Source organism: Schistocerca piceifrons, chromosome 1, assembly GCF_021461385.2.
Source record: "Schistocerca piceifrons isolate TAMUIC-IGC-003096 chromosome 1, iqSchPice1.1, whole genome shotgun sequence".
NCBI classification, from domain to species: domain Eukaryota; kingdom Metazoa; phylum Arthropoda; class Insecta; order Orthoptera; family Acrididae; genus Schistocerca; species Schistocerca piceifrons.
Genome location: NC_060138.1, coordinates 1,104,774,891 through 1,104,801,411, shown reverse-complemented (window position 1 = coordinate 1,104,801,411; position 26,521 = coordinate 1,104,774,891). Strand labels below are relative to the sequence as shown.

At 39.5% G+C, this 26,521-nt stretch overlaps 1 protein-coding gene across 1 annotated transcript in view; it reads right to left on the bottom strand.

Annotated features, from left to right (window-relative positions):
• Positions 1 to 4,731: 4,731 nt before the first annotated feature.
• Positions 4,732 to 26,521, bottom strand: part of LOC124777947 (putative inorganic phosphate cotransporter) — a 241,372-nt gene continuing 219,582 nt past the window's right edge. The window contains exons 5-10 of the mRNA XM_047253502.1: positions 25,912 to 26,135; positions 25,635 to 25,784; positions 20,060 to 20,192; positions 6,497 to 6,741; positions 4,858 to 4,993; positions 4,732 to 4,766 (exon numbers count right to left, since the gene is read on the bottom strand). Coding sequence (XP_047109458.1) covers positions 4,732 to 4,766; positions 4,858 to 4,993; positions 6,497 to 6,741; positions 20,060 to 20,192; positions 25,635 to 25,784; positions 25,912 to 26,135 — 923 coding nt within the window. The remainder of the gene's footprint in view (positions 4,767 to 4,857; positions 4,994 to 6,496; positions 6,742 to 20,059; positions 20,193 to 25,634; positions 25,785 to 25,911; positions 26,136 to 26,521) is intronic.

Here is a 26,521-nt window from a genome sequence, read left to right as displayed (position 1 = left end):
CGGTTTGGTGAGGCGGCACTGAACTGCAGACCGCCCTGCTACTTCCCAAACACCTACTGCAAACAACATGACCTCACCCTCTACTCGGTCTCATGCACTCTGTCGAGTGATCACATGCTCCCCATGTCGAGCTTACCTATGATCATGCCCTCACCACTGGGCCCTTCTCCGGTCCCTTCGACCTCTCCCCATCGCCTGCCTTGCCCTGTCGAGGTTTCTCACGCAAACGCTCGAGGTGTTTGTGCCTGTCCCCCCAGACATAATCCACGACATCTCTATAATACTATGCAATGACACATTGTTCGTCGTGTGTTTCCCTTCATCCGGTGCTCATGATACAACCTCCGCCATTCCGTGCCACCTGGTGAAATGTGTTCCCGTCTCACCCGACATCGACCTGGACGTGCTTTGTGTGTCCACCATTCCCACTAGAGACATCATAGTCGTCACTCCGTTCCTCTCACAAACCACCAGCCTACCTATCGCCACACGACCAGCACACCCAGTACGATGCCCAGCACACTTCAACAGCTTCCAGGTTTGGTGGCTGGACCTTCCTTCACGACATCTACCCACACAGCTCCCCGATGACACTGTTGAGCTTACCGTGGTCCAGCTTTGCGGACCATGCCTGCCGACGCCATAGTCACCCCTCTCCTCCGGCCTCTCAGGAGTACTCCGTAGCGCAGGAGGGGGCAGAGGGAGGGGGGGGGGGGGGGGGGGGGGGGCACTATGTGGCGCCGATGAGGTCGACACCAATATTGATCTGAGCATCATCTTTGAACCAAGCAAAACATTCTCTTTGTGTAGTTCCGCCATCCAGTTCTGCGTAAGCCTTGCTTGTGGAAAGATGTGAATAAATGAACTACTGTAAAATGGGAGTATTGTTTGGTGTAACCAACCCGAACTTGTCCCTCATACTTATTTAGTGCCCATATTGTCACATTCATGATACTGGACTTAAAGTACAGAAGAGTATAAAATATTACATCATGTTACAACAAAAACTTTCTGCTTAATTACATTATAAAATTATATACCTACATAAAGATAGAATAAAAATTAGCGAAACCCCTTGGTTGATTTTACTGAAACTATGAAGTATCAGTATTGTTAGTTAACTAAGCATAGCAACATGCAGCACAAAAGCTAGGTGCATAATTAGATACATACATGGCTGGAAGAGGTTTGGTTTTGTCTACAAATGGTTGGTAATTATGAATTTTTGTTTAGACAGTTATGAAGCAGACCTACAGATTTGAGCAAAATTCCAGGTATTCATTAATGCTGTAGATGCTGTTTGTTAGTAATTTTTTAGCTCTTTTTTAAATGTATATTTTTTTTGCTGTCTGGCAGTGCACTGCATAGAATTTTTAGTTTGTATACGGCACTGTCCTGATATATTGATTTTCTGTGCACATCCCTGTAATAGTCATCACTGTTCCTTGTTTTATAATTGTGGATCTCACTATTCTGATCTGAGACTTTGTGGTCTTTAATGATGCAGATGCTTTTAGATATAAATATTGATGGTAAGGTCACTATTTTTAGTTCCTTAAAGGTAACCTCTACATAGTGCTCTGTGAGCAACATCACTTGTTAATCTCACAGCTTTCTTTTGAAACTCAAAAGACTGCTTTGGAAAAGAGGTATTTCCCCAGAATACTATACTATACTTCAGTAGACTATGCATGTATGCATAGTAAGTACTTAACACTTTAAGCACTCTTAATACGTAACAGTACTTGCTTAATTTTTGATAAGCATTTCTACATGTTTTTCCCGTATTAAGTGCTCATCCACCCATAATCCAAAATATTTTATGTGATTCTTTTGCTGAATATGACTATTTAATAATGTGGGTTTTACATTGGTACTCTTTTTGTTACTTATATGGTTGAAGTTCATCCATACAGTTTTCTTTTCATCGACAACTAGACAGGTACCTTTAAACCATTTTTCTGCCATTTCTGCTGCTCTGTCAATTTTTTGCTGCATCTGTAACATGGACATGTGTTTATGCAGTACCAGGTTTGTGTGGTACAGGGACTGCCAGTGAGACCATGTGCTAAGCTGGAACAAATAGATTTCCTCGAGAACAAATCTAATACTTTGATCTTGACAAAGAATATTAGTGGCAGATTGTCCAAAAATCATGAACAGAAGCAAGATTTCGTGCTGCTTTGCTAACAATACCCATCTGTGTTCCTATCTCAGTTACAGCCAGTGGTCTGTGAACTGAGTGAAGCACCAAAATGAGATTTTCACTCTGCAGCGGAGTGTGCGCCGATATGAAACTTCCTGGCACATTGAAACTGTGTGCCAGACCGAGACTCAAACTTGGGACCTTTGCCTTTCGCGGGCAAGTGCACCCCAAGCAGTGCAGGCACTGCAACCCAGCACTGCCATAAGACCACACAAGAAGGCTTTTAACACGGAGTGAGTAGTAATGCAATTTGGCCAGTGCAGAGCCAGGGCAACATGGTGGCAACTTAAAAGGTGGATTGTACAGTAAGGCCTTTCACTGCTTTCCCACATTGTCTTCAATTGACTCTGGGAAGGTCACTGACTCATCACATTGACACGAGCCCTGGGCACCTTGTCTCAGCTGAATGCAGCCACCATTTATGGAGGGCTAAACATAGTACTAAGAGAACAAATCCATCCCCACACTGATGAACTTCCCAGGCATCCAGTACTGTGAGCTTAATCACTGATTTGTGCCTCATGTTCCACAACAGAAATGAAGCAACATGTAACTTATGTCCTATTTGCATGTTGACTTAATAGAAAAAAGTGAGTGGGAAAGGTCCTGATTGGTCTTCCACCAAGACTGGAAGGGCCAGAAGGTCATGTCACCTTTCAAGGGGATTCTATGGCTTAGGCGGCATTTAAGGAATAGGATGGGTCACTGCATTTCTAAGGATAGTGATGCTTTTCTACACTGAAATGGATGTGATGTTTCTAGGAAAACATGATATGGCATGGGAAGTGGACAAAGGAAAACATTACGTGTTTGTAACACCAAGTATGTGTAACTAGATGCGGGGAGTGAAAAGGCCAGAAGGAATTGTGCTGAGGGCAGTAAGTTTGTTTAGTGATGTGAGGATATTTGATCATGTGTAAGTTACATCATGTGTGGAAAACAGAAAGGAAAGGTGTAAAATTCTGATATGAACAATGTGTGGGAAGTGGTGGGTGGATTTGGAAATGAAATGTAGTGGTTAGTTACTGAAAGTGTGTTATGGCTGATGTGATGGACAAGTGGTTTGTAGAATAGTGTGTTTTAATGGTCAGTATTGTTTCAACAGCACATCTTAAGGTGATGCACAACCACATAGGTCAGGGCAAGTGAACCACGTGCTTAAATGCTTTTGCTGATTAGAAATGTGGTTTAGAGATGCAAAAGGTGCACAGCCTGGGAACACAATGGGAGATGGAGTGATTGAGAACATCACACAATGAAGGTGACATGTAGACCTGAATCAGGAGGGATGGGACAGGAAAGAGGAAACTTGTGTGGAGGCTGTGAAGACGTTAAGTTAATAGGGGGTCGAGACCAGGATGATTTTTTGTATGCTTAGTGACAACTCAGTGCTTCTGTTATTCAGTAGGTGGTGATTTCACAATTAATTACATCAAGAGTAATTAAGTAACTTCATAACCAACACATACAACAAGTTAAGGAAAGGGTGGATTGCTGTTCACCACAACAATGACCTGTTTAGTGTTTTACATGCTGAAAAAAGCTTTCGCCAAAACCTGTAACATGTAACATTCTTTTTTTTGTGCCTGTCTGCCACTCAATGGTCATCTTTATGGTGAGTAGCAATCTATCCTTTTCCTAATATTTTTGATATCCACCTGGAGTTTCAACTTTTTTAATATATGGGTAAATGTATGTAACTTGTTACTATCTTATTTGCAAAATTCTTGTTTTTAACTTTAACATATAGACAAAATATGTAAGACTGGTTTAGGTGACTTGGCCTGTATTAACAGTAGTATACATTTCAGTATGTGTATCCTCATTCAACAGAGACAGTGAATAAGTGGGCAGCAATAGTGAGCATTTGTGTTATGCTACTGCTTCCTGGTTTTTCAAGTTTTGTAGATATAGAAAATGTCACTTTTTTGGAATTATTTATTTTTTCAGAAACAAAGTGCTATAGTAACAATAAAATTAGATAAAACACAGTTTCATTTTAATTAAAAGTCCTATTGACTAGAAGACACTTTGCATTGTGTGTTCAGTACACAAATTACATAAAATATTAACATTTGTACTCTTGTAATCTCCATTTGGAGATGTTCATTTGCATATAACATTACTAATTTCTTCAAATAGTAATTCCTCTCCTCCAGATAGTGGTATGTTTAATAGGCACCTGCTGTGCTAAAAACATGTATTTCATGTATTTGTTGTAATTTTTGGCAATTTAAGAATCTACAAAAAATTTGACAATAGTTGAACTTTTTATGATAATTATCTATGGAGCAAAATGAGTGAATTAAAAACTGTGCAGTGAATACATGCATTGGAGCATGTACATTACATTCTTTAAAATTTAACAACAAATTAAAACTGGACTTCAGCTATATTAATTAGAAGTGAAATCTGAACATTTAACAACTTTCATGTTATCTTATTTCATTCAAGATTGTACAAATCACATTTTTATATTAGCTGCCATTGAAAAAGTCCCTGCTTAAAACTTAAGGCACTGCTCCTCATGCGCTAGGTGGTGCTGCTGTTCCATAATTTGCTGCAATCATCAAAATGTTAGATGTTGCATACATTACAGTATATAATGAATAGTTATTTAATGTCTGCTCCAGATAAGGATGTAACATTACCTTCATTTTCTTTGGTTAAACGAATTGGTTCATTCCATGGTTGGACTTCACCCTTACCAAATATGATAAATATCAGATTTCCAATAAAATAGAAACCAGCAGCAATGAGGAATATTGTTCGCCATTCTTCAGGTGCCTAAGACGAGAAAGAAAGAAAATGCATTAGGCAACAACTAACTAATTTTTCAGTGCATTTCACTTTTTATACAACACCTAGTAACTATGATAACATGCAACCCTACTTGTAGGTAGAGCTACATATCTGTCGATTTCAATAAATAGCAAATGACTGCCTATAATAAATCATTCAAACATTTATTTTAACATTACATTTGAGTCATTACATAGTTAAAGAAAATTGTGCACTACACGTAATGAGTAACACATCAATAGATAGTTTCTTAACTACCCCAGTCATGTTTTAGAGTACGTCAATCCAGAAGATTGAACTACACATTTGAAACAGTTGCTATGAACTGGAAATACTGCAGCTTGGAGAAAGCTATGGATTTTAAAGGATATTCACTGAGAATCTTTCATCAGAATCCTTATTAACAGAAAGGATGAACTAATCACCAACTTAGGAAGAGGGCTGCTACTATTATCACCACCTAGAGAGAGTTTTAGTAAGTTTATGCAGACCTAACTGGATAATCTTTATTTGTGGAGACTGATTATGATTTTCTGGTGGATAGTACTGATCAAGGTCATGTAATTATTGTATCCAGATTACACTGGTGTTTAAAGACAAATTAGGGGGAGAACACTGGAAAGGGATTTGTAAGTTCAATTCTACATGTTCCATGCACTGAAGTATTTTCCTGGCTTAAATTTGTATTCCGGGAAACAATTTGCATTTCTTGCACGTTTTTATGGGTGGTGTTAGGTTCTACAATATTGTAGCCATTATTGTTAAGAAGCATATGTGCATTTTACAGGACTTGATAGAAATGGGCTTAAGACATTTATCATTTTTCTTTTACTTCAAATTACTGTATGAATGTGATCCATCCATGCCGCCGCCTCCTCCTCCTCCTCGTTCTAAGTAGGAAAGTATCTGCTAGTTTCTTCCCGCATATACACATGTCAGGATATTCCATATTTGTGTGACAAATACAGGGTCTGGTTTACAGTTTCAGATGCTTTGAGTACAAACAAAATTTGGTTACACAGTTAATTCCTCATTCCATATACATTCCAAGTTGCATGAAAAAATGTTTGTCTTGTAAGCATCCTCAACATTACTAAGACATTATCAGCCAATCGTTGGTGCCCTTACTCAACCTCACTGCTCTTTCCTGATCAGATGATTATGTCACTTCATGCTCATCAGCAAAATTGTAAATGATATTGTCTTAGCAAGCTTATAAACTATCAGTTGGTGGAAGCAAAGTAGAGCATAAAACCACAACAGCCACAAAAAACATTAAACTTACCTATAGTAAGTTAAGAACACATTCTTTCCAGTGATTTAGAATACAGATGTAGTAAACAGTTTAAATATGATTCATGGAAAACTGAACCACCACCTAACTTTCAAACCAGCTTTATAACATTAGTATCCATGTTTATTTTTGATCAAATTATTTATTTTAGTAATTCTCTACAAAGGTTGGATGTCTTCCACAGGAATACTTACATTGTTCTTCACAACAGCACCCACAATAAGGGGAGCTATAATTGATGTTAGAGCTGCTAGACCATTTGTCATGCCCATCAGCACACCAGAGAAATTGGGTGAAAGATCAATGTGATTGATCTGAAAGCCCAAATAAATCCCACTATTAAGCCCAACAGTGAGGGTCAGAAGTGCAACAGCAACAGTGGGATCTTCAAGCTCTATAAAGCTTAGTATGAGCAATGCTAAACCAGGGCCCCAATGACCTGTGTGAATAAAGCATAAACATTTTAAGAATGATTAGCAGTAGTAGTAGTAGTAGTAGTAGTAGTAGCAGCAGCAGCAGCACTAAATTTTACCACTTTTATCTTTGAGTTTGCAAACTTCTACATGTCTTGTTACAGTCTTTTGACAAACCTGAGTTTCCTTCTGTGAATATGGATTGATAAACTTGCTAAAAACATCATAAGCAACACACTATAATACAAATCTCAACACATGAATTGTGTAGGCTGATAGATCTTGTCAAGCATATTTCCATTTCTTATTCTCTCAAACTTTTTTTTAGCCCTAATTAACCTTGTCTGTTCCTGTCACAACATTCTTTTACTATTTAACAGGGATTTTCTGCATCCCATTTCAGAAAGAAATGATGACTCCAAAGCTGGAACATTGTTCCCAATAATATGAGAGGAAGGAAACACATCAGCTACTTTTATCTCATTCCTTTGTGTTTTATCTCTATTCAAAAGAACTTTTCACTTCCTGCCAACAAATAGTCAAACACTCAACCATCAGGCACTGCATTGCTCATCTACTCTGTGTTCCCCATCCCCAAAATGCCTTGTCACCCCTTCTTCCCCATAATATGAACCTGCTCCTGAATGCCATAAAACACTACACCAATTATGAACTACTTCCAGCCATATCCAACTAATATCCTTGGAAAAATTCTTTACATCCAATCTAGATTCACTTTCCTTGTTTAACTTATAAATCATGGTGGTCGAGAATGAAATACTTTTATTGTGGTTAAATATGGATTTTTCACTGTACAAATAATTTTAGTGACCATAGTCTGCTCTGTTTTTTTTTTACTCTGTACAGTGATTACTATCATCAAATCAGGATTAATGATGAATAAAACAAAATATTATGAACTACATTTATTTCAGCCAAATAAGTTTCCAGCATTCCAGTGAAACATTTACAGTGCACACACAGTTCATGCAGATAAACATACTATTTAAATGAACTACTCTTAATACAGCTCTAAGCACCACATAACACATCCATTCAGTTTAATGCTAGGCCCAGGTTTCACTACCACAATTTGCAACTAAGCTATCTGGGTACATCAATAAATAAAGCTCAAAAATTACGTGGATGCAGAAAATGAGACACAGAAACTTCTAAGAAAACTGACAAAGAAACACAACCCGCCTGAGAAGAAAAGGTTCAAAGGTACAATGACATCTTCCTACACTACTCTAAATTCTTCGCATATGAGCACATGGTCATACCTAATGGTTATAAAGGTAGACATCTTAAAAACAAGCCTGTCATTCTGTCAGTCTTACCACTACTACAGTAATCATGAATGACAGTGACTGTGGCTGTAGATGGGAGTGTTTACTAACTGACATTTCTTATAAACCTTACCCCTACTGTCTGATCTCAGATGTCTTACATTACCTTCACAGGGGTTTGAACTGGACCAGCCGCCACATGGTGCATCCCAGGCAACTTAATATGAAATACCACATTGAAAGTTTACAAATTTGGCTGACAAAGGAGCTGTAAAATCTCTTGGTAAACAACACATGCAAGAATCTTATGTACAAAATACTGCTCTTCAGTTCACATCTGCCAAATATTGAAGGAACTGGTAGCTCCAAATCTAAATATCTATCAAAGTTATTCCTTGACAATAATATTGGTGTGTGCTTCTCCAGGAAATCCATACTGCCACAGAGGATAGCTAGAAGCCGATTGGGGAATCTAATAACCAAGTCTGTGCCATCACCATACATCTGCAGCAATATCAAAAATTTCTCATTTCTACTAACACCTAAAGCAACATACATATGGTAAATATCAAAACTGGTGACCAATATAATAAATGTTTCTAAACTGCCAAACCAACTGGTTAAATGTTCTCCCTATCCAACACTGAACATTGTTTGCTGGACACTTTAAAAGCCATCACAAACTGTGGCATTATACCACAAGTAATTGATGTGTTGAGATACTGATGGAATAGTCAAACAATTTGTATCTTATCTTTGATATTAATGACAGGGTCATTAGTCATTTGACTGCATTGAGAAGGAATTATAATCCCCATCTATGCTTCATAACAACTGGCTGTAATAGACCACCCTACTAGAAGGAAATTTTTGTTAACTTCTCACATAACCAGCACAGACTAGGCATAATAATTCATTGTTTCTTTTCTTGCAACAGTTGTCACACTATGGATGAAAGATCATTTAAGCTTCCAACTGTACTTGGTAAATAATTGTTTTATTTTGTTTGCAACAGCTATAGTACAGGAATACTTTGAAAATAGCATGGCCGCATGAGATAGCCGCACAGTCTAAGGTGCCTTGTCATGGTTCGCGCAGGTCTCCCCCATTGCGTGTGGCCCCTTATCATAAGTTGGTTTAAATTAGATGAAGTAGTATGTAAGGTTAGGGACTGATGACCTTAGCAGTTCAGCTGCTTAAAACCTTACAATTTTTTTTTTTTAAAGAAGCACATTTACATGATGAATTACACAGCTCACTTGTTTAATTTCTAATTGGTAGTACACTCATTTACCAATCTATATGCTGCAGTGAGTGAGGCTGCGATCCATTGAAATGTTTACTCAAATCTTTTCAGCCTCTTTTCATCTGATCTGTATAATTTCTGCTTGTGTTTTGCAGGAAAAGCAACTTAATCACAATACATATTAACTCTAAACCCTCTACTGCGAATATGCTTGCTATGAGGGTGGAGTTTAAACACTTTCTTTGTAGTGGGTACTTCAATAATGAATGTTTTAATAGAAGGTGGCATTCTCCACTTGAGAATGTCCTAGAAGGCTGAAACTAGCTGAACAAATGGAATTAAAACTACAAAAGTGGAAAATTCCATTGTCCTTTATTAGAGCTCTAACAGTCATGTGTTGGGCATAAATATTGTACTGTTTTTGACTTTGCAATTTCATGCAATATATTGACAATATTATTGTGCAATAAATATTGAGCATGTGAGGGTCTGTTTACATAATCTCTGATGCTATCATAAAACAGCTTCCACCAGAATGAAGTAGGCTTCAGAACAGGCAACAGCTGCTCTTACCAGAAGCCGACACTGATGTCTTATATAGAAGCCAGTTTTAAATAGAACCTGAAATTCTTTGTTAGTCTGACTCTCACATCAGTATAAGACATGGTATGGAGGGAGGGAGGGAGGGAGGGAGTCATCTATAACCTGCTAAGAGTCATACCCTATCAAACAATTATACACACAATACAAAATTCCATCACAGATGTTTTCAAGGCATATTTGATGGGAATGCAAGCAACACCTGGATTATTTACAATGAAGTACTGCAAAGTTCAGTCTTGGAAGCTATATATAGACTATTGCCCAGTCATGGACGGAGAAAGAGATTTGTTATGCAGGCAATGTAGTCTTTGCCACCAGACCCAATTCTCATACTGCCACAGTAGTAATTCTTAATCTTCCTGTACTGCATACATCCATCATCAAGAATTTGAGACTTGAACCTAATCCATATAAAACCAAAGTATCTACATTCTATATAAATACTAAATTAGCAAAATTAAGAAACATATAGCTTGGAGATGATGTCATGAAGCTTTAACATCTCAAAGTGTCTAGATGAGGCACTTTACAACACTGTTACATACAAGAAACACCTTGAGAATACTGCAGTGATAGTATCAAGTTGAAATAACTTAATTCATAAACTCTGTGGGACTACCTGGAAACCAGCTGTTAGAGACCAATGGATTACAGCAATGGTTTCAAAGCTACAACCTCTACTGTCCAGTAAAACTGAAGACAGCTGACAGCAACAAACCGGGTATATATGGATGTAGCAGATGCACAGATTCATTACATAAATTTGAAAAGTAACATTCCCAACTGTGACTGTTGCACACTGAGACAGTCCATCCAGCTTGTATGCAGCAAATATCATTTTCACTCTTATAAGGGAAACTAGAGTGATGTTTTAAAGTCATCTGCATCAGTGCTAGAATGGACTGAACATTATGATGTTTAACGTAATTTGCAAAAATTTGTAATTATTTTATGCTTTTGTGTAGTTTCTCTCTGTCTAATATGTCTGGCTTTATTTGCTTGTAATACCATATGCTAAGTAACTAAAAGAAACTTTAGTAACAATGCTTAAATACTCTAGGTGTATCTAAGTACCTATCACCTGAAACCATCACCATTTTACCTGCTCCCATGTTCCAACAACAGCTTTAGTATCTCCCTACTGCTCTCCCACTGGTTGCAATACTCCCACAAAGATTTTTTTCTTTATGTGGGCCAGTTTTACCAGTTGTTTGCAGTCTATCATCCTACACCCAAGAAAGTAATCATTTATTCTACTGCCAACATAGTTCTCATCCAAATATGACACTGTTTATCAGTGAGCACATTAGCTCATGTATATTACAATAGCCTTGCTAACATTAATCATCACTTTTGCAAGTGATTTCTTGGTACAAAACCCACTTTCTTATTACATTAGCCAACCACATCCTGATCCATAATTTTATAGCTTCAGAGGCGAGATGTACAAACAAATCTGTGGAACTTTAGACGTAGCACGTTGGGCACCTGAATCTGTTACAGTCCATCCCCCAATTATTGACAATTTTTTCTCAAATTCTTTAGAGTTCTAAAATGGGCATTCTCATGAATATCAGCTTCACAGTCATCCATATATCAATATAACTTTATTACTCTAATCATTTATCAAATTTTTCTCCATCCATTGGTATAATTAGTTTGGCTAGACAAAATCTTCATTACAGAATTTCATTAGTTGAAAATATTCATGCAGTACATTTTTGCAGATTTGGGGTGAGCTAGGAGACGTATGACAGTGTAACGACCTGTACTATTAAATAGTGCAATATTCTAACTTTACAGTAACATTTTATTTTTTCTGAAAACAATCTTGCATGTTAACTGAATTTGAAGTTCAGAAAAGCTGCCACTCTGCATTATAAATCCTGTCATAACTACTGTAAGACTGATTTTGATCACATACATTTCTTAACTTTTCTGTTTGTATGATATACATGATTGAATAATTAATGCATTAACTGATAACTTAATGAAATTTTCTGTTATTTGCAATACCACACTCATACATGTAAATGACTGAATTCACATTGGTGAAGAAAAATATTGTCTATATATTTTTCTAAGTTTGTAACCAGCAACTTTTATGTTCATCAAAACAACAATTTCCAACCCTGACAAACTTTAAAGCACTACGTAGTTTTTCAAAGCTACTGTTTGTTACGCTACTCTTTGTAAGACCTATCCCTACTAGGAAAGAGTCATCTGCAGTGAGTATTCAACACAGCAAGATCTATGAGAGGTGTTCAGTACATAATGCAATATATAGTTTTTCTGAAAGCAGGTTGGTTTTCTTCAGGAGTCCAGTACACTATATATTTATCACTCTTTTGGCTACAAAATCCTATTCTTCAACTATTTCCATTCAATGCAACTGCCTTATGCCATCTTACTGAGAGGACCTGTATGTCCACATGGTGCCACTCTACCGGGTGACATCAGAGCCAGTGTCTTACTGGATCAATTACCTCCCTATTGTACATGTACAGATTCTCATGGCATGCACCCTTTATTGGGCCAAGTGGATGGAACTGAGAAGGTTCGATATCTGGGTTGTAAGATGGATGGAAACCCCCAACTGGTGGATGAGTGTCAGCACTACCAACAAATGTCCAGTTGTACAGAATGGTGTTTGCTTGTGATCCATTTGTCAGCACAAATGAGGGAATCCTCAAGTTCCAACACTGCCATGTATGGCTGGCCACCACACAGGTGATCTGGTGATTAGCATGACCTTTTTATGATGACAGATGCTGTTCTCAATGACTGACCATGCCTTTGTTCACTCCCAGACCCCTATGGACATTCTGCAAGCACTTATGAATATTTGTCATGCCTCCGTTTTCCACTGAAAGAAACTCAGTGACAGCTCTTTGCTTGGAACACACTTCCATTACAGACACCATTTTGAAGGCTATGTATGGCACCACCAACTCGCAGAACTTCATAAGACTGTAGGGGGCTGAAGCAGGAAAATTCTGAACTGTCTCACAAGTTCTGAATTTTTTTAGACAAAGTAGTCATATCAGCGCACACTCTGCTGCAGAGTGAAAATCTCATTCTGGAAACATCCCCCAGACTGTGGCTAAGCCATGTCTCCGCAATACTCTTTCTTTCAGGAATGCTAGTTCTGCAAGGTTCGCAGGAGAGCTTCTGTAAAGTTTGGAAGGTAGGAGACGAGATACTGGCAGAAGTAAAACTGTGAGACCGGGCGTGAGTCGTGCTTCGGTAGCTCAGATGGTAGAGCACTTGCCCGTGAAAGGCAAAGGTCCCGAGTTTGAGTCTCGGTCGGGCACACAGTTTCAATCTGCCAGGAAGTTTCATATCAGTGCACACTCCACTGCAGAGTGAAAATCTCATTTTGTATTACTTATTGAACACCCCTCATATCCACCAATATGGAGGAATGTACCACATCCAGTCTAGTAAAAATAGAAGTAAAAAGATTTACAACATTCAGTTCTAATTTCATGTCCGTGAGTTTGCCTAGTAATTGTGTAGTGGCAGACTCTTAACTCACTTCTGTGATAAATGTATATGTGAGGTTATTGAGTGCACCAAATTATAACAGTGACTTGTAATGACAATGTTGACTATTGACAATTAAGTCTTTCTGTGCACTTGGGGTAAATTTGTGTGTCTACATTCACTTTAACTAACATTGCAATATCTATTCTAAATTGCCAGACTTCATCCTAAGTGATTAATTTTTCTTACTTTTATTGGTAAGTTATTTTCCACACTTAAACAATAGTTAACTAGCATGTTGGTGTTACATTAGTGCACTTTGACTGCAACTACAGAACAACTGCCTGGTGTAGTATGTAGCTACCCATATATCGAGACTGAATTGACCATGAACAGTATTTAACATGGCTTTGATGTTGTCTGGAAGTATTTCAACTTTTAGTCTCACATGGATTACATTGACAATTGCCTACTTTCACAACCAATTTTTCAACCAGTTTTCAAAGGAATCACCAGCTATTGAGAACATGTGGATATGTAAATCAGGTAGGCCACAAACTGCCATGGATAACTGCTTTTCAGTATCATTTGAAGACTTCAAACAGCTTTTCTGGTTTGTATTTATTAGTGGCATGTTCATGGTCAATATCCCAGAGGACAGACTTTGCTCTTTCCTCTGGAACTTTAATATCTGTTCCCCAATTATATATAAACATTAGTATCTTAATTGTTTACTCCTACTCACTCATTAGAAAATACTCAACAGCAGCATCAAAATTTAGTTTGTTTAACTGTGTTTCAATTCATGTTAGTGTAAACTAACTCTTAAGACTGCTGGCAGCTTGTTTACAAATCTTAAAACTTATGTAAATCAGTTTGACAAATGCAGCAATCATCAGAGATCAACCATCATTATCATGGATACAGTTCTACATAGTACTGCAGACTATAGCATAATCGAGAAGCAGCTCAGTTTTAAAACTTGTCTCCTGTTTAATAAACTTGTGGCGTAGAGCGCCATAAAAAATCGATATTTGTTCTGTGCGTAGGTGTGCTATCTTCGAGGAGAGGGCTTTGGGAGAGCATGTTGGACGCTAACAGCAGTTAGCCTCCGGACTTGTATCTGTGTAGACGCTAAGCGTGAATAAATCTGTATATGAGAGAATTCTAGTTGTTTACCTACAACTGTACCATATTCTCTCACTGGTGACCCCGTTTTTGTGTAATACGCGCCCGAGTTACCGCCTGAAGGTTTTACGTGCCTACCGCGTCTGGTTTCTCCGCGATCGCGAGGGCCTTTGTTCAGCTCCAGACAATGGCCTTTCAGCATTCTTTGCTGCCGGTTTGCCTAGCAACCAATAAAGTGCAACCACACAAAACAGTACTTCGTGCAGTGAACTTGTCTACCGTACAGTGTTCGGGTTCCACTTTGTATACAGTGAAACTTTCGCTCGAGTGCAAGCTGGAGTGGACGTTTCTAGTGTCAACAATTGAAGAACCTATTCTCGGACTTGATTTCCTCAAGCACTATCAGTTGTCACTAGATTTTGTGCAAAATACTGTGTTTTACCCCTCCCTTAACAAACATATTCCTTTCGCTTCGCCGAGTGACAGTTCGGCTAACACCAAACATGTGTGCTGTGCTAAGAAGTGTGTAAACCTATCCATGGAGCTGCAATCTTGGACAAACAAGTGGCTAGTCGAGTGCGCCAAGTCTTCTAAGTTGCGGATGGAACGTATGGAAACGCTGCTGCATCTCCGCGACATACACCACGAGTTGGCCTCCACACAACAACGCCTCGCGGCACTACAAGCAGACTACTCGTCGGCTACAGATAAGGTCAGTCCATGCCAATCTGGTGTTCCCATGCCCGCGCACGTTAATGACAATGTTGTGAACTCTGTAAACTGTGTCAGCACCCCCTTTTGTAATGATAGGGTATGCCCGAGTGCTCATGCTCCTTGCGTTCCGAATGGAAAATTAACTTGCCAAGCTTGTGGCAATGAACTACGGCCATCTGCTCTCCAGCCACGCCCACTCATGCCTACAGCGCTCGTAGTGGCACGGCCCGCTACCAAGAACCAGTGTACCAACCTCGCCCATGTTAACACGTGTGCGGCCTTTACGCAGCCTACGAGTGGGTGGCACACCTGTACTTCCGTGCCCTCAGCGCCACAGCTTGGCCCGTCCGCCACTGCCTGCTCCACTTCACGGACATCTGACTATCGTGCCGCGCCATGTATTGCAGTAGTCACTAACGGCACAGTTCATCGGTTACGTCTAACTGATGGGCCGCCCATATCGCAACGTCCACGCCGCCTCAAGCCGGAATTTATGAAAATTGCAAAACAACAATTGGACGATCTGTTACAAAAGGGAATAATTGAACCTTCTTCCGGTTGCTGGGCTAGTCCTATCCTGTTTGACCAAAAGAAAGACGGTACTTGGCGTATGGTCGGAGACTATAGGCGTTTAAATGCCCGCACCATCATTGATAAATATCCGGTCCCATACATCGCAGACTTCAATCATGCGCTCGCAGGTGCAAAGAACTACTCTGTTTTGGACTGTAAGCACACATTTGATCAGATTCCTATGGCTCCGGAGGACATTGAAAAGACTGCCATAACCACTCCCTTCGGCCTGTTCCAATACAAATTTATGCCGTTTGGGTTGAAAAATGCACCCCAAACGTGGCAGCGTTTCATCAACCAAACTTTAACCCATCTAGACTTTTGTTTCGTATATATGGACGACATATTGGTTTTTGCTTCTACTTTACAACAGAGTGAAGAGCGTGTTCAAGTCATGACAGATATTTTAGCAGCCACTGGTATTGAACTGAACAATAAAAAGACTCAATTGCACCAGTCATCCGTCACATTCATAAGTTATGTTGTGTCATCGGACGGTCTGACACCACCACAGGACAAGATCAAGCCTGTTCTCGAGATGCTACGCCCTCAGACCTACAGGGAATTACGCAGGTTAATCGGAACAGTTAATTATTACCGGAAACATTTGCCAGCTGCTTCTGCGGTGCAGGCTCCTCTCACAGATGCTCTTGCTGGCCCACAAACTTCTGGCACCTGCCAGGTACCATGGACACCAGACATGGACAAGGCATTTAATGAACTCAAACAGCTGTTGGCCTCCGCTGTCACTATTGCTCACCCACAGGCGGACACCACAATGTTTATCACTACTGACGCTAGTGACAATGCTATCGGCGCAGTACTGACTCAGACATACAATGATGTTACGACCCCCCTGCAGTTTTTCTCAAAAAAGCTAAACAACGCGCAGAAGAAATACTCAGCATTCGACAGAGAACTACTTGCAGTTTACAAGGCCATAAGACACTTCAGAACTGATGTTGAGGGACGAGATTTCTATGTCTCACTAATCACAAGCCGTTGGTTCCTGCCATAAAAAATCCTGCGGCTGATCCGCCCCCACGACGCTTTTGTCACATCGATTACATCTTGCAATTTACAAATGACATTCGCTACATCCGAGGAGTGGACAATGTGGTCACTGATTTTCTCTCCCATGTTGGTGCTGTCACAACCTTAATTGACTTAACGCACCTACCTCGGTTGCAATCGGCGGACCCCGATACCATGTAGTTAATTTCAGACCACAGCTTCTCTCTCCAACCGGTACGCTCTACTTTCCCTGGCATATCTGACTTATGTGTGGTGTAATGAATCAACTGGTATGTTGCGGCCATTCATTCCTAAGCCCCTTCAACACCAGGTCTTTGACAAACTACACACATTAGCACACCCCGGTGTCAAAGCCTCCACCCGTCTGGTAGCTGAACGGTTTGTCTGGAGAAACATGTGCCGTGACTGTCAGTCTTGGGCAAGGGCATGCATGGTGTGTCAACAGAACAAAGTTTCCAGGCACACTTCTCCATCCCGTGGCTGTTTTGCCCAACCTCCAGGCCGGTTTCACCATGTTCATGTCGACCTCGTAGGCCCTTTGCCCCCCTCCGAGGGTTTCCGTTACTTGTTTACAGCTATTGACAGGATGACTCGGTGGGCTGAGGCTGTGCCTATTCCGAACATTACCTCTGAGACAGTAAGTCGAGCATTCTTAGATTCGTGGATCTCTAGATTTGGCTCACCTGTTTACCTCACCACTGACCAGGGGCAACAATTCGAGTCTTCAGTTTTCTCTGACTTATGTAAAATGTGTGGTATTGTCAAAATTCATACTTCTGCATACCACCCCCAAAAGAATGGGCTTGTCGAGCGATGGCATCACACCCTGAAGTCTGCCCTGCGTTGTCATGACTCACTATGGACAGAGGCACTGCCCTTCGTGCTTCTTGGCCTTTGTACGACTTTCAAGGAAGACCTCAAGGGGTCCGTAGCAGAGTTTGTATATGGCATCCTCTGGTTTTGCCTGGAGAATTAGACACTCCCACCCCACTTCCACGGCCCTCTGAACTCCCTTCACTTCTCGAGCGGGTGCGCTTGCACTGCAGCAAAATTCAGCCGCCACCTCCGGCTGCTCATACACCTCCGCGCGTGTACGTGCCGCGCACGCTAGACTCTTGTGAGTACGTGTTTCTCAGAGACGACTCAGTTAAAGCCCCACTTCAGTCGCCCTACACAGGTCCTTACAAGGTCGTCAAACGCTCTGAGAATAACATGGATCTCCTCATAAAAGACTCTGTAACCACGGTCTCACTCAACCGAGTGAAACCGGCTTTCATTGAACCTCAGGTGAACCTCCCTGATTCTGCCCCTATTTCTCCCACTCCTGCTTCGAGCGGCCATCCATCTTCCTGCACCATGCATTTGGGTATTTATTTTCCACAGCGTGTTTCCCTGCCGAGCACTGCTCCTTCTCCGCGTTCATCTAATTCGAGTGGCCAATCTTTTCGGGGCTTCACTCCTCGCAGCCCTCGCAGTCGAACAGCCAACCACTCTGATTCTACCATTGTGTTACCATCTTCATGTGGCAGCTCTTTGTCACACCGTTCAACCCACGCTGGCTCCTCGTTGCCTTCGGTCACGCTCCCTCGTCTGTCAGCTGATCGCCCAAGGTTGTCTCCTGCACCTGCCACCCCCCTCTTAGCAGATGCTTCCCCCTGCTATGGCTTTCCCACACCTCCCTGCCTCCCTACCATTGCTCGTACAGGTGCCATCCAAGAATTCACAACACATGTGCACCCTGATGACATACATAAATTATCTGTTGTCGTAGATGGCGATACAGTGTGTGTGGTAATCGCGTGTGACAATATTGAGGGAGGAAGTGCAGAATCTCGTGTGGTGCGCCGCTTTAAATTGAGCAGAAGTGCTGCGTGTGGCAATTTGCATTCCTTTGTTAGGCCTTCTGGCAAGGTGATTCTCCGCCTGCTGGCTGACTAAGTGCTACACCTTCACTCCAGGACGGGACGTCTTCTTCAGCCGCCGGCGTCGCTTGCTGACTTCACCGTGAACGTACCGGGCTTCACCCCTCGGTCTCCTACCAGTCGACCGCTTCCGCCCGACGCAGAAGAACTGTGCATTACCTTCCCAACTTCTCACCCCTCCCCCCCCCCCCCCCATTCACAGGGACGTACTCCATACTGCGCGGGGGGGGGGGGGGGGGGGGGGCTATGTGGCGTAGAGCGCCATAAAAAAAAAAAATCGATGTTTGTTCTGTGCGTAAGTGTGCTATCTTCGAGGAGAGGGCTTTGGGAGAGCATGTTGGACGCTAACGGCAGTTAGCCTCCGGACTTGTATCTGTGTAGACGCTAAGTGTGAATAAATCTGTATATGAGAGAATTCTAGTTGTTTACCTACAACTATACCATATTCTCTCAAACTCGTTGGTCTATGCAGTTGTCTTCTTTGAAACTTCTAATTAACTCATGTGCAATGTGTTTTGGTATACTCTATACTCATACCCCAACACAGCATCAAAGGTATGACAACCAACCAACATACAACAGAACCCTACACATCTGAAATCATGAGTACATGCTACACTGTCAATGTACAGAAAACTGAACTCTTTGTAAAACTGGATCTTTAAAACCTTGTCTTCATGTAAAATAATCAAAACCATCTGTATTAATACCAGCCAAAAGTGAAACTCATGAAAGCCATTTATTAAAATGTAGCTTCACATTATGACATACAGAATCAATTTTACATTGTGTTTTGCTTTCACATTTATTGACCATTAATAGAATACAGTAATATTTTTAGTTATGTGAGTTTTTGTGGATTTTCTTTTAAGTCACTCTAAATTGCACTATTATATTTACAGGTGCCTGAAAATGGGATATATGTATCTCAGAAATCTGTAAGTTAGTATTATGAACTTTTACGTATGTCTTCAAGGCTGAGTTGGTTCAAGTTCAACATTTCTATTACTTTATAAGAGTATCCCATATGCATCACTGCTGCCTTCTTTGTATGCATTCAGTACTCTTTGTCACTACTATTTGGGATGGATCCCAGACAAAATTCAACATTATTAAAACATTTATAAAATGTTTTTAAGAACACAGATGCATGGGTGAATTAATTTAAACAACAAAACTCTCATTTTTCAACAGTGGAAAATCTAGGATAGAAAAACAACATTTATGAAAGGGATAGACTGCTACTCATCGTAAAGACGACATGTTGAGTTGCAGATAGGCACAATGAAGGAGCTGTTATATTAGTAATTAAATAATAAATAAATGCAGTCTTTGAAGACTATCTTACCAATAGAGTTAAAAACTTTCCTGATCGTGCCAGTTGTCATCCAGTTCTTTCTCTCAATTAGGTGCCCAATCCAGCTGAATATAAAACTTAGGCACCACATTACTAAATACGGCAATGCAGATAACAATCCATCCTGAAAAAATTCAGGTATTATGATTTTGCATGATAGTTTTTAACAAAGTAAACAGTTACCAATTTGTTAATGTTATTCCTCAAAAAATCCATTCCTCATCGAATTTTAGGTGATTCAGTGACACTATTACACTGATTTTTCTGTATCTCAAATTACTGTACAAAAGGGCATTCAGGATCTGAGCTGAGGTGCATACTACTTACTATCTACTGAATAGAGTTGAGTTTAACACTTTTACATATATCACTGTTGGATGGTTAATGTTCAAATAAATGTTAGTAGTTTCTATACTTTTAGTAGTTTTTGACACTAGTCACCAACACAAGAACAAAAACTAAAGGCACAATGTTAATGGAAGCTTTTGAAATGCTGAACCATCTGGCAGTTTCAGTTCGAAAGGTACAAACTGATGGCCAAATACTTCTGAAGACACACACAGTAAAGCATATGAGAATTTCAGATACATGATCCTGAAGGTAAGTGAAAGATCTGTCAAGCAATCATTTATTGCCTGCAGCAATAATAAGTTTTCATTTTGATAACAAACCTTAGCATTTCTCTTATAATTAAAAAGTGGAAAAGAATTTTGGGTATTTAAAGATATGACTTTAATCTTAGAATAATGAATTCCCAAGGTTACTTTGCTCTCTCTTATAAAGACGTTAATTGAAGCAATAATACATAGTAAGAGGTTCTGAGCGAATGGTATATGATGAGGGTAGTATGCCTGCTGCAAGAAATAATGAAAGAGGGCAGGACAGGGGGCAGAGAAGGGGGGGGCAGGGGTGGGGGGCATGGAAGCCAAAGCAGCAGTAAGAGACATCCAGCAGAAGCTGTAGTCTCCACTGATGGTGAGGATTCACCATATCTTTAAAAAAATGAAATTAAAATCTGATAACTTATGTCACACCATCGATGTATAAACCAAAACATCTCATACATCATTGTATCTGACATTACATCAGAATTAAGTGTTTAAGAAAAGGGAGTTAAAAATGGAGAATAGAATCCAGGTATTGACCAGGAACTTCCGGCTGATGAAGAAGGACCTGCAGTTAGTTACATGGAATAGAGGGATGCTGGAATGGTCTGGTAAATAACACTCTTTAGTAAAAGGGGGGAGGGAGGAGGGGGGCAGAGGGAAGGGTATAAACGAAAGTAGCACCACTTCCTACACTATTAAGTAAAAGTTAATGTCCCTTACACTGAAAAATCAAGTGTTTGGTCTAAGCAAGATGTCAATGACTGGCTGAAAATATAAACTTTAACAATAGTATAATTCTTAAAATATTAGATATATTCATTATCTAATTTTTATAAAGTATTGATAGCTTTTTTTTCTTTTTGATCTTTAATTTTGCAATTCTTTAGTTTTGGTCTTTGCAGTTTGCCCTAAAATGCAAACTGTTGGGAGACCGGTACGTCATATTGCCTTTAAGTATCAGATGTGATGACCACCCCATCACCAACCAGCAAGGTTTCCAATAACACATGTCATGCAAGATTCAACTTGGGCTCTTATCGCATAACATGCCGAAACTTGGATGTTTGTAGTATCTATTGATTTCAAGAACTCTGATTAGTACTTAACCAAAAATTATTTTAAAATGTGCAATCATTCAGACTACCAAATGAAATTTTAACTCTGCTAAAAATTTCTCGACGGTTGCAGCATGTTACCTCCAACAGGAATCATTGGCAGATATACTAGTAACTTCAGATATCCTCGAGAGAAGTGTATTGTGGCTCTTGCTGTTTAGATTGTATTAACAACATGGCACATTGTATTAACAGTAACTTCAGACACTCTGTTGGTGATGCAGTTATCTATAATGAAATAATAGATAAAAAAAATGGACTGAATGGACCTCTCCAGATTTTGAAGCACTGCAGAAATTGGTAACTTTTTTAAAAGTTCAGGAAACCAAATTCATTGCAGGTGACAAGGTACCAGTGCATGATAATGTACAAAGGGTTCTTTATAACCTTATAATGTAAGAATAAGATAATAACAAACTATATTTATGCCTAATTTTTGTACATTATTTATCACATGAAATATGTTCACATTTCATAGATTTGAACTAAAGAAAACCCCATATATGATGGCGCAGAACTGCTGAAGCGTGTTTGGGTGGTATGAAGAACAGAGTCTTGCATCAAAGGCAGAACTTATACCCAAAAAGTTCTCTATAGATAATGAGATAAATGGAAACAGCATCTAATCTTTTAACTTCAGTCTGATTTGTGAATAAAACATTATCAATTTCCTATTAATTTACTTTAACTCCTGAGACATCAAAGGATATTAGTTTGGTAATGGGGAGGTATGCATATTTGTGGAGGTGGTAGAAATTTTAAGGGACATATAACCCCAACTGCAGTAAGCAATTACAGTTGTTACACAGATGTAGGCCCTTTCAGAAAACCAACTAGTGCCGATAGCTGCAAATCAGTTTTCAGCTGACCAAAGAAGTACCAGTATGACGACAAAAAGATGATAGTTTGAAAACGAATAGGATAGTTAATTCTCATATGCTCAATGTGTTCTTAAGAGTGTTCATATTTTAAAAATCTTTTGTTATGCTTTGAGGGTATTACAGGTTTATGGTTCCTAGTTTTAGTCCATTTCAACTCAAAAGTGAAACATAATCCTCTCTTTTGCAATGTAATTTGAAGTAAGTTTTTTTACAGTTCTGTCACCTAATTAGATTAAAAATTGTGGCCTAAGGATGATATTGGTCACAATCTCACTACCTACCTATACAATGCAGAATTTTGTTAAGCATGAGTGAACGTATTCAAACAAGGTAATTATATCACGCCCACCATAATATTTGTCAGTGGAGCAGAGCTTACAATAGTGAAAGACATTATGGAAGAGATATTTCCATTTGTTCTATTTGTATTACACACTATTAACTAACTTCAGCTAGTACTACTGATTCATCCCCTTTGTTTGGATTAGTTGGATGGTTGATTTGGGGGAGGGGGCCAAACAATGAGGGCATTGGTCCCATCACATTAGGGAAGGAAGTCAGCCATGCCCTTTCAAAGGAACCACCTCAGCATTTGCCTGAGGCAATTTAGGGAAATAATTGAAGATCTAAATCAGGATGGCTGGATGTTGTTTGAGCCATTGTTCTCTAAAATCCAAGTCCAGTGTGCCGACAACTGCACCACCTCTCTCAGTCCTTTATGTGAAATTATTGTTAACATGCAGTACAAGACACTTCACAGATTCACATCTATGCGTGTAGTGTCCATTAAGATTATGTTAAAATGTTTCAACATATGAGGGTTTCTCATAAATTGACTGTTGAATGGTAATTAAGACTAAACAAATGCTTGTGGCTTCATGGTGCTTGCATGGCTGGAGGAGGTGGCTTTGCATAATTCAGCACTCTGTTGTGTTCATCAATGTGTAAGCAGAAGGCTAATAAAAATGGACAATGTTTCTGCATCTCTCATCAACTGAGAGATACATTCTGTCATTTGCTTCCTGCAAGCTGGAGTAAGAAACACCACAGAGATTTATCTTCAGTTGTGTTGTGCATTGGGATCAGCTATGAGTGAGTGGTGCAGAAAATTCGAGGCTAGTCTTACAAGTGTGCAAGACGAAAGTGCTCAAGGAAGCCATTAAGATGTGACTAACTTGTGAAACATGTTTAACAAAACCAAGTTGAACCGTTAGTTCACAATTTCCAAACTTTAATGTGTGTCTCAGATTTCAAGGACAACCATATTTAGGGAGTATGTATTTGTCTCTGCTGTCAAAATTTCTTTAACATTATCATAGAGAGGTCAGGTTGTTGTAAGTTTTGTGAATGGTGGTCATTAACATGTTTAACCAGTGTTCACAGAACTGTAAAAACAGGTTCAGTGCTACCGTAAAGAGAGAGACCAAGTTTTAACATAATAATGCCTGGGAACAACACATGGGAGTAGGTCTCATGAGAGTAATGCACGAGATTACTGTGACACTATAGATTTATTGTTAGATTGTTAAAACTCTGATCAGTCCAGAATAAACGGCATGCAACTATTACTGAAGGAAACATTGTCACAAAAATGTGTGACCTGATACTGCAAATCTAACAAAAGAACTACAGACTTTTTTGCTGGGAGAATTTTCAACATCTTCCCTCTTGGAATTGGCACCCAGCGACACTGACCTCTTCTCTCTTCCCAAATACAGAAGCCTGGCTGGTTAATTAGTACTTCACAACTGACTGAGTTCCACTGTCAGTCAACTGACAAACACCAGGTGGCACCATTCTTTGATGGAATGATAAAGAAGCTGGTGTAACAGTACAGGAAGTGTTTTAACTTGGGTATCAATTATGTGTAGAAATAATATCAACAGTTGAGCAAAGACCATATAAATCAATACAAACAATCAATTATTGGTAATATAATGTAAATGGACAGATAAAAATCTACTCATCAAGGGACATCAGTGGAACACACAAACACAAAAGGGTTTAGCTTTTACAAACTTTTGGAGTCAGCGGCTCCTCCTCCTGGCATAAGAGTTGAAGGGGAAGAAAGAGGTGTGAATTGAAAGGAATGGAGAGGTTTAGGGAAAAGGGTACAGTTCATAAAAATAACCCAGAACACCAGGTCAGGGAAGACTTACCAGATGAGATGAGAAGGAAAGAGACTGAACCTCCTCATCCCATCCAATAAGTTTCCTCTGACCCAGGATTCTGGGTTACTTTTATGAACTGTGCCCCTTTCCCTAAATCTCCCCAGCCCTTTTCCTTCACCCCTCTCCTTTTCCCTCCCCTTTAACTCTTTCTGTCAGAAGGAGCCAATGGCTCTGAGAGTTTGTAAAGAGAGAGAGAGAGAGAGAGAGAGAGAGAGAGAGAGAGAGAGTGTGTCAGAAGCTAATTTATGGGAAGCCCCTATAAACTGATTTAAACAAAATATTACCAAATTGCCATAGATGTAAAGTCATTTTTTTACTATTCACATGTAATTTCTCTATAATCTTTGTGAATTGAAAAACACTGATCAGACCCAGAGGATGACAGGATGCCATTTGGTAGCACTATGTGGCAATAAAGAACATGCAACTAGCACACTTCTCTCTGAACCAATGCCAACTTTCTTTATGCTGTTACTATTTATTCAAGAAGCTACTCAGCAGCTCTTACAAACTGAGCACACTAACTAGTCCTCTCACCAAGGAAAACAATACTTTAGAACTGGGAACCAAACTCATGCCCTTCCACATTACAGCCAAACACTGACACTATCATACCATGATGGACTTTGTGGGAAAAGGCAGATTAAATTATAATTAAACTGCTTCTGTTTATATCACTGTGAAAAAAGAAACTAAATTTATGAAAATTATTAGAACCAAGAATACTTTAGCCACTATGCATTGCACTTGCCTATTTTCTTTTATCATAACTGCATGTTCCTTATACTTACTGACTGAATATCAAATCCAAGAACACTGCTGAAATAGGTTGGCATTTCAGTTAGCAATGTGTAGAAGCCCCAGTTCTGACCACAGTGAACAATTGCAAGAGCAATAAATGGCATTGAAGACAGTATTGAAATCCATGGTGTAGGCATCCTCTGAAAGATATTTTTAGAAAAGCATTTAAACATTTTCTTTTATCACTGCAACATCGTTTCAGGGACCAGTAATAGTCATAGTACATTAATGGATACATTTTCTTCAGTCAAAAGACTGTATGCTTACCTCTGCCTCATGTGAAACTTTATTCAAACTGTCTTCAATATAGACCTGCTCCTCTTTTGATATGTATTTGTGACTAGATGGTTTATCTGCACCAAGGAAGAAAATAAGAATACCCCACAGAACTGAGATACCACCAAATGTGTAGAAGATGGATGGCCAGCCTGCAGCACTATTTGCTAACACTCCAGATACAGCCATTGCTACTATTGTTCCCAACTGAGCACCTTAAAAAATGAAGAAAAAATTGAATGTAAAACATCATTGTAATTCAAGAAAGGATCCTGCCTCCTTTTCTCTGCATGAAAATGCTGAAAAATCTTTCAAATTGTGATCCATTTTTATTGTTATTTCTTTTTAGAATAAAAAATACTTCATACACATGCCTCTAAGTTGCTTAAGAAACCAAACATCCATTAGGAATAATTAGGACTGGACTGGAAACATACAAAATCTGCAGCAGCATTATTCACATCGGTAATTTCAGGAGCACTAGATAGAATCATTTGAGGCTAGTAAATAAAACATCAGGTCATAGGCTTGAGGGTCTACCACTTCCAATACAATATTTACATCCACCTCAAAACTAAAGAAAATATGACTGTATATCTGA